The sequence below is a fragment of the Herpailurus yagouaroundi genome, unplaced genomic scaffold (genome assembly GCF_014898765.1).
Source record: "Herpailurus yagouaroundi ecotype Mexico unplaced genomic scaffold, PumYag 57287, whole genome shotgun sequence".
Lineage (NCBI taxonomy): Eukaryota > Metazoa > Chordata > Mammalia > Carnivora > Felidae > Herpailurus > Herpailurus yagouaroundi.
The window spans coordinates 1-9,055 of record NW_024414553.1 but is presented as its reverse complement, the minus strand read 5'-3'; the positions used below and the strand labels follow the sequence as shown (position 1 = coordinate 9,055).

The 9,055-nt window shown below is 64.8% G+C and overlaps 1 protein-coding gene across 2 annotated transcripts; it reads right to left on the bottom strand.

The window, feature by feature from the left end:
* Positions 1 to 511: 511 nt before the first annotated feature.
* Positions 512 to 8,335, bottom strand: LOC121024128 (phosphatidylinositol 4-phosphate 5-kinase type-1 gamma-like). Of its 2 annotated transcripts, none has more exons than XM_040466428.1 (5): positions 8,234 to 8,334; positions 6,748 to 6,840; positions 5,710 to 5,840; positions 4,796 to 4,913; positions 512 to 736 (listed from the first exon to the last, which is right to left on the bottom strand). In XM_040466428.1, exons 1-5 carry the CDS (start codon positions 8,246 to 8,248, stop codon positions 527 to 529), a joined length of 567 nt encoding a protein of 188 aa, XP_040322362.1. In that variant the 5' UTR covers positions 8,249 to 8,334; the 3' UTR covers positions 512 to 526. The 2 variants fall into 2 exon arrangements, with proteins under 2 accessions (XP_040322362.1, XP_040322363.1); XM_040466429.1 differs by having other exon boundaries at positions 552 to 827; positions 8,234 to 8,335.
* Positions 8,336 to 9,055: the final 720 nt, after the last annotated feature.

Genomic DNA, 9,055 nt, shown 5'->3' with positions numbered 1-9,055 from the left:
CTCACCATGTAGGGGTGGGGACGGGCCGAGGTGGGGGCGGAGCTGCGGGGAAGGGGGTGGGGCATCAGCATAGGGAGTGGGGCCCCTCACCCTGTAGGAGCCAGGGGCGGGGCTCCTCAGCATGTAGGGGGCGGGGCAAAAAGTGGGGTGGGCTGCAGGGCGGGGCTCCTCACTGAGCAGGGGCAGGGGAGGGGCGGAGGTGGGCTGGGCTGCAGGGCGGGGCTCCTCAGCATGTAGGGGGCGGGGCTTCAGGGCGGGGCTTCTTACCATGTAGGGGGCGGGGCGGAGCTCCTCGCCACGTAGGGGGAAGGGGCGGGGCGGAGGTGGGGCAGGGGTCCTCACTATGTATGGGTGGAAGTGGGGCGGGGCTGCAGGGCGGGGCCCCTCACCCTGTAGGAGCCAGGGGCGGGGCTCCTCACCATGTCGGGGGCGGGGCAAAAGGTGGGACGGGGCTTCAGGGCGGGGCTCCTCACTGTGTAGGGGCAGGGGAGGGGCGGAGGTGGGTCGGGCCGCAGGGCGGGGCTCCTCACCATGTAGGGGGCGGGGGCGGGGTGGAGCGGGGCTGCAGGGCGGGGCTCCTCACCATGTAGTAGCCGGGTAACAGCTTCTGCAGGAACTCGGCCTCCTTGTGCATCACCGTCTTGATGATGAACTCGTCGTCACTGGTGACGTAGAACAGGGAGCCGCTGGCGCCGGGGTTGGACAGCTCGATCAGTGGCTCGTTGCACAGCGAGTACTGGGGGGGCAGTGAGTGGGCAGGTGGGTCGCTGACACCCCACACGCCCAGCGTCTAGCGGACAGCTCTGGAACAGGTCACTGTCAGCCTCCTTTCACAGATGAAGAAATATGCTCAGAGAGGGAAACTGACATGCCTGAGGCCACACAGCAAGGACTGAACCCCGGGCTAATCTGCAGCGTGGGTGCCGATCTCCTAGGGCACGGTCCCTCTCCCGTTAGTAACAGACACCCAGTCGTGCTGGGTTGTGCACCCATCTGGCCAAGACTCACTGCCCAACCTTCCCCGCAGCTAGGTGAGGCCACAACAGTCAACTCTGGTCAACGAGCCTGTAGAAGCTTCTGAATCCCTAATCAGGTGACAAACGCTGGTGCCCCTCCCTCCTTCCCATCCATTTCCCACGTGGAAAGCTGATGTGACAGCTGGAACCCCAGCAGCCATGCTGGACCACAAGACAACCTTTGGTACGGATGCCACGCACAAGAACAGCTGAGAGGGGAGCCTGTGTCCCTGGCGAGCAACCCCAACCACGGCCCCCAGCACACCCTTCTCTTCCCCATCTTCTCTTCCATGGACATCGGCTTTCTTCCGTGCTTGCTGTCCATCAGCCCCACACGCCCTCCCCACCAACAAACAGTAAACTCTGTGGACCCAGGGATTTTTAAGCATTTTTCTCATGGAGGGTCCCCAGCACCCATGACAGAGCCCAGCATACAGCAGGTGCCTGGTCTGTTAAGAAGCCAAGGAAAGTGAGGCCCTGCGGGCTGCTGCCCCTAGGCCTTTTCAGCTAATGAGCCATTGAGGTGTTTTTCGGGATTAAGGCTGTTTGGGTTGGGTTTCTGTGCCCTGCACCCCCGAAGTCCTGACTGAGTGTCGCTGGTATATGACAGGGACGAGGCCACAGCAGGCCCCCCACCCCGGGCCACAGGGTAAACGCCGAGGGAACACTTACTGCATCGCTGGGTGTAAGGACCCTAACCCGATGCCCCAGCAGTCAGCACGCCCTGGCTGGACAAAGACCCTGGGAAGATCGGGCGCCCCCACCCGCTGCCTGGCCACGGCCGAGCCCAGGACGAGCCGTGGTCCAGCAAGCTGTGGTGCTGTGCAAACTCCGCGCTGCGGCCCGGTGTCCCAGGCACCGGGCGGTTAGTCGGGGGCCGGCTGTGGGTGGGACGGGCACACACCAGAGGCATGACCCCCCCAGGGACCACAGGCGCCACCCTGGAAGAAAGAGGGGTTTGAGGCCACAGCTGTTGCCCCTACACCTGCGACCTAGTGCTGACCACAAGGACGACAGCGCCACCTCTAACTGCTAGTGCGCTCGTGCTGTCAGGTAACCTGGGGGGGGGGGGTGGGGGCGAGAGGTCTCCCCTGTCCGTGCCTCAGGGGAGTGGAGCCAACAGCCAGGCCACTCAGGGGGAATGTGCTGGCAGTCCCCAACGTGGTGACCGGCTCCAAAACGGGCACCAGGCTGGAGCAGGGCTGACGCAAGCCTGTTAATAAGACAGGACGTGCGGATGCCCGGAAGCCGGGCCAGGACAGGCTGCCTGGGCCATCTGGACTGTGGGGGCGACGGTGCGGGAAGCCGCGTGGGGGCCCGGCCCAGGGCTGTCGGCGGAGGGGAGCCGAGTCAGTGGGCCTCCCAGCTGTGCTGGCCGCAGACAGCAAGGAGGCAGCTCAGGGAGGCGGTGGGTTGTGCAGGGGGAGAACAGGTCCAGTTTGCAGCCAACACGGCCCTCTGTCCGTCCTGCTCCGCCCACAGCCACGAGGCCCCCGCACCCTCGGAGACAGAGGCCCAGGCCCAGGCTGCCCGTGCTCTCCCTCCTCACCCCCACCTCCCCCCACCCTGCCCTGGAAGGACAGCAGCGAGGGGCGTCCTGGGCCTCGGGAGCCCGCCGGGAACAGGGAAACCCCAAGGCCTCACAGCTGGCCCCAGCTGGCAGGAGAGGAGGAGAGATGAGCGCCGAAGGGGACTGCGCGGCTTTGCACAAAGAAGTCTGTGAGCAGAGAACGGTCTGGAAGCAATGCCGCAGCCGCTGCCCTCGGGGAGCGGCCCGGGGGGCAGCGTACAGGGCTCAGGCCTCACGGGGTCCTGGCTGCAGAGGAGGCAGCGGTGACACAGGCAGACTTCCCAGCCAAGAGACCACCGGCCACCGGGACAGGGTCACGGGCAGACGACCCCAGGCGTGCCCCCTCTCCCCTCAGTGCCCAGGGTGGGCGCCCGTGGCCCGAGGCTGACCGTCTGCAGCCCCTGCCCCCGCACGTGTCCCCCCGCCTCCCCCGGCCGCTGCCCTGCTGTCCTGAGCCGAAGTCAACACCGGGTCAGCCCAGGGCTCTCACAGTGATGGTGGGCGAGCCCCCACAAAACTCAGGACCATGGCGGCCGCCACAGAAATCTCTGGAGCCGAGGTGATGCCCACGGCCCACAGGGACTCGGCGGGAAGAGAGAGGAACCGAGGGACCAGAGCTGATAAATGGGGGCAGTGATGCTGTCTGGGTGCACCATCCAGCCGTGTCCGAGCTCCCCATCCCCGCCGCGGGAGGGCCTCTCGGATCCAGGGGCCCTGGCCACCCTGTCGCTGCAAACAGGGCAGGTCTTGAAGAGGACAGAGGACACCTGCTGAGCACCCACTCAAGGCCGAGACAGGCCCTCGGCCGTCGCCCTGTGTCCACTCCGCCGCCAGGACCAGCTTGGGTCCGCTCCCCACCAGCACACAGAGGCCGCATCACCACTGCCACGGCGAGCGCCACAGGTGTCCCCTTTCACTCCCGAGACCTAAAACCGAGGTCACCCAGGTCATCTCTACTACGGAACCACCAGGCTGGCTTCACTCCGAGGAGGCTGCGGGACCAAAGGGAACGTCGTTACGGGGCTGCGGTGGAGGCCGGAGGGGGAGCACGACACGGATGCTGTGGTCAGAGGACCAGGCCTTGGCCTTGGCAAGGGGCACTGTGACTTCTGGGCGCCTGGACGTGCCCACGGCCGGAGCAAATGCTGCTCTGTCTGCAGGGACACGGCCACGGCTGAGGGCACAGCTTTCCCGCAGACTAAGAACCCAGGGGAGAGTGAGGCCAAGTACCTCCCGACACGCAGGGAGACGAGTCACTGCAGGTGAGAGCCAGCAGGCCCACAGGCCGAGCCCCAGGGACAGCAGACGGTGGAAGGATTACACAGAGTATATCCAACGGTCACGGACACACTCTTGCCCAGGGAGTAAGGCTTCCCGAACACAGAGTCGCAAACCGGTGACCGGGCGAACTCGAAACAGACCCGCCAGACCTTCCCCAAGTGCAGACTGACCCACCCAGGTGACGAGCCCCGTGTGCAGGCGAGCTGTAACTTTCAGGAGTCCTGATCGTTCACTGTGAGATCAAAGGGTAGGGCCTAGATTCTGATTTTTCTAAATGTTTATTTATTTGTTTTGAGAGAGAGAGACAGAGAGAGACAGAGAGCAGTGCAGGGGCAGAGAGAGAGGGAAAGAGAGAGGATCCCAAGCAGACTCAGTGCACTCAAGCATGGAGCCCGACATGGGGCTCGAACCCATGAACCATGAGATCGTGACCTGAGCCGAGATCAAGAGTCGACGCTTAACCAACTGAACCCCCCAGACGCTCCAAGATTATTCTAATTTGAGAGACTAAAACCACACCAGAACTGAGGGGACGTTCTGAACTGGTCCCCACGACCCACCTCCTCCCGAAGGGAGGCTTGACATGTGACGCGCCTCTAACCCACAGACGTGGCAAAGGGGACAGGACACTCCTGTCGCTCACGCTCTGACCCAGAGGCCCGCAGGGATGGAACGGAAGCCCCAGCCGATGGGCGAGGAGGGGGTCCCGCCAATGTCACCGTGGAGCTGGAAGCAGACCCTCCCCCAGTCCGGTGCCCCACGAGGCTCTAGCCCCAGCCCACCCTCCAGCGCAACCCTGAGCAAAGAACCCGGCTGAGTTGCACCCGAAGTCCTGACCCACAGAAACCACAAGGGACAGACAGGTGGCGCTGTGGGCCGCCGGTCTGCCACAGCTTGTTACGCAGCAGCAGCTGACTGACGCTCTTACCAAGTAATCATCCGGTCGGATCCCGAAGAGTTCCCGGAAGTAGCGGAAGGCGACAGGTGCGTAGGTCTTGAACCTGAAGTCCTGGAAGTGGTGGGCAGGGGTGAGGTTGCTGCCTTCACTGTGGAGCAAGGAGGGAGGGGGCCTGTGAGGGACGCCGGCCTTGTGGGTGCCTCCCCGACTCCCCGGTGGCTCAGACGTCCCAGGCCTGGGCGGTGCCCTGGCCGCTGAGCTCCGAGGCCTTCTCCAGACGGCCAACTCAGACGGTGGCATGGGACTCCCCAGGGGACAGAGGGCTATGTCCCAACATCCGTTCCCAGTGCTGGCTGGGCACACGGCCGCCCGGAGGAAGCCCACTGCCCAGCCTCTCCTGCAGCTAGCTCTGGTCATGTGACCGTGATCGGCCAATGGGCTATGAGCAGAGCAGAAACCATCATTTCTTGGTGCTGCCCTGCCTGGGGAGGGGCATGTGCTCTCTTCCTTCTGCTAGTGGAATGCAGACGTGATGGCAGGATCTCGGGCAGCTACCTGAAACCCCTGGCTGCAAAAGCTGCACACAAGGACGGTGGAACGGCCAGAAAAACACGGGACCCCAACACCGGGGAGCTGCCTGATGGCCCTGGATTGCCTGTCACTATTTTCCGTGTGAGAGAAAAGTGAAGTTTATGTTTTCTTCTCCTGTTTCTTAAAATCACTGTTGTACTGCAGCCCTCTGATTCGGCAGCAAACTAACATCACGACCGGTACAGGGTGAGGCCTCAAAGCCAAGAAGGTGCCGGGAGAGGCCCGTTGCTATTTCCAGCAGAGAAGGGAGCTCCGAGAACAGCAAGGCTGTTTGCATCCCAACAGTGTCTGCGTGCTGGGTGAGCTGCTACGGGCATCGGGGCCAGTCTCCATGGCGCAGGGCCCGGGCCCACCTGGGGAAGAAGATGCTCTCCACGACGTAGAAGTCCTGCATGAGCACGTCACGCTCTGGCTTGGAGCTCAGGTTGCCCACGGTGTAGCCGATGCCCAGCTGGATGGCCCCCTTCAGGGTGGAGGACGTGGTCTGTGGGGAAACCCAGCTGGATCAAGACCCTCGGCCGCCAGGGCGGGGAGGCAAAACGAGAAGCCCCTCGGGGCAGCAGGACGAGCCAGATGTCCAGCTCGCAGCTTGACCCTGGCACCCATCACGCACGGGGCCCCGGGGTACCCGCCCACCACTTGTCCCAGACCCGCTGGCCTCTGGGCTGTCGTTCAGCTCACACAACCCCACGGCAAGGTGGCCTGGCTGGGACTCCAATATCACCTCACGCAGCCCCGAGGCCTGTTTTCCATCAAGGTTCTAGAAGGTTCCAAGTTCTCAAAACTGTCCCGATTCGGCAGGGTTCTATCTACTGCCAGGATTTCCTTTTTGGAAATCCATTTACAGAGTGACATCCCAACTTCATCTCCGTGAACCCGGGTCCCTGCTACCTACTCTCCCAGTGACGTGCACGGTCACGCCGCGTGAGCGACACCGCCGCTCCGTGCCTCGGTTTCCCCAGCCACGGTGGGGCACGTCGGGGCCGCCCAGCATTACGTTGCCCAGGCTGCCTGGGCTGGAGGCCGCCCACACTTGAGGAGGAGGGGGTGGGGGTGACAGCTCAGCCCCGCTTTCCAAGGGAAGGAAGCAGAACCGCATTTCTCCTTTTCTGGATGAGCCAGCAGGGCCGGAGCAGCTGAGGGCTCGCCCAGGGTCGCAGGCGGCTCCTGTAGCCGGGCGGGTGGTGGTGCAGCTGCGGGCGCATCGCCCGATGCTTGTGATGGCGACAGCAGGCAAGGGCCTCGCTGGGACGGAGGGGCCCGCACCGAGGGGATCTGCCCGCAGCCACACGTGGGCACAGAGCCCGCCCGGCCCTGTGTGGGGGCCCCGGATGGCTGGGAGCCCTTCTCCACTTTGCCCCACCCCAACCAGCCGAGGGCAGAGGAGGAACCTTCTTGTAGGTGGTTTCGCCAGATGCGTCCACGCCCCGATGACCCAACTTCTTCCCGTGGCCGGGGCCCAGCTGTCCAGTCATCGACGGGGCCTGGAGAGGAGGAAGCAGGAAGCATTAAACATCAGCAAGGAGGCGCCGCTGGGGCCAGAGTGCTCTGGAAATCCTGACCAGAGTCAGGGCTGAGTCACTGGCTGGCAAGCCACGTGGGGCAGAGTCTGGTGTGGGCGGGATCCAGGGCAGAGCAGGTGCCCCGTCACCCACTGGGGCCACACGGTCCAACTCTGCACATCCAGAGGGGCCCAGGCCCAGACCGGACTTCCGGTTCCTCAGGAGCAGAACCCTAACTTCAGGGACTCCCTGGGCCTGCTGACGGGGGCGGGGGGGAGGGCTGGGTCGTCCCCTATGGGGCGTCCCATGCGCTGTGAGCAGTGAGAAGCCTCACTGCGTCCTGACAGCCACAGACGTCTCCAGACATCACACAGCGTCCCTTAGGGCCGAGACATGTGGGCTGGAATGCCTGTGAAACAGGGAGAGGTCCCACTGGCCCGGGACCTGTGTGGGGACAGCCAGGGCAGGCGTGACAAATTTGTGTGGGAGCCACCAGCGCTGATGTGCGGCTCCACAGGGGAGAATGGTGGAGGGGCGGCGGGGGCTGTCCGCTCACGGACATTTAAGAAACATCTACTGTGTACCTGCACCATCCAAACAGCCCGTGAAACCCTCTGGCCTCCAGCCGGGAGCACTCACATCAGCCCAACCCCCACTGCCCCACGGGGGTTCAGGCAGCCCCCCAGCTGCCCTGGCTCCTCAGCAGGCCCCGGAGTGTTCCGCATACTGGCCACCAGGGGGCGGGCTCTCCCCAGAAATCGGTGGCACCGCCCCCGCTCCGCACCCCTCGCTGACTCCCCGCTGCCTCCAGGAGAGCCCTCCTGACAAGGGCCCCACGTGACGGGTGGCAACCCGGGGGACACAGGTGCCCGGGGCCAGGAAGCTAGCGCCGGTACAGGGACGCCACGCCTGGGCTGCTCCTGGAATGCGGGGCTCACAGACTCGCTCCCACAGGCCGCTTTCAGGACCAGGGACAGTGCTGACCCCCCCCCCCCCCCCCCCCGCGGACCGAAGACGTGGGCGGGCGTGTGGGGACAACGGATGCTACACCAGCGGTGCCGCATCTGACTGGACCCCCCTCCTCCTGGGGGCTCCTCAGGGACCCGCCCTTGCCCGGCTCCCCTCCCACCCCTCTGGACCCTCAGTCTCCGTCCCTCTGTCCCTCGCTGTCCAGGCCGGGTCCTCGCTCTTCCTTCCCCAGCGGCTCCCCTCCCTGAAACTCAAGATGCCGGCAGGACCGAGGGACTTGCACTGCCTGCCACCTGCCAGAGCGTGGGGCCCGGGGAGGTGCGGCCAGCTGCCCCAGGCCGCACAGCAGGCCCCGGGGCTGGTCGGTCTTCGGAGAAGTGGGTCAGGAAGGCCACAGGACACTCACCTCCGACGGGGCCATCTTCTTCTGGGCCAAGCCTGCAGGAGAGAAGAGAGAGGCTTCAGCCCGGAGACGGGGGCGGCCCTCCACCCCACCGTGTCACCACCCCGCCTTCCCCGCACACAGGTGTCTCCGACCTCACTCTGCTCCCTGCACCCCTACGGAGGGACGACAGTACCCTGGCTGGGAAACGGGCGCGGACGTCAACCCACCACTGACCCCAAAGACGTTAAGTCCCTGGCAGCAAAGAAAGGGCTGACCAAACTGACAACTGTGGCCTTCCCCTGCCGGCGGAAGCAGGGCTCAACCAGATCCAACGTCCTCGGGCCACAGAGAAATCACGTGACCGGCTGGGTCGGTGGGAAGGGGCCAGGCGGCCAGGGCTGGAGTGACGGCTCCCTGGCCCCTGTTCACACTGTCCCCGGGAAAGAGGTGCTCACCGTGGAGAGAGGCTCACGGTGAGGGAGCAGGCAGTTTTTATCCCTAACACCCTGCCCTCCAATCCTGGCTCCCTGTGGGGAGGCCAACCACTGACCTCTCTGAGCCCTGGCGTCCTCACCTGCAAAGCAGGCTTCTGCTGAGGATTATCTGTTCAAACGAGTATGGACCGCAGACATACCCCTGCCTCCTGCAGACGGGGCGGGCTTTGCAGGTGGGAGGAAGCCAAGGCTGGTGAGGTCTGAGGTCGGGGAGACCCGGGGTCCCTGGGCCCAGCGTCCCCACGAGATCCTCATGAGAGGGAGGCAGAGAGACGGGCAGACCCCATGCTGCTGGCTGGGTGGGGGGGGGGGGGGGGAGGTCCGGGGTACACCCCCGCCGGACCAGAGC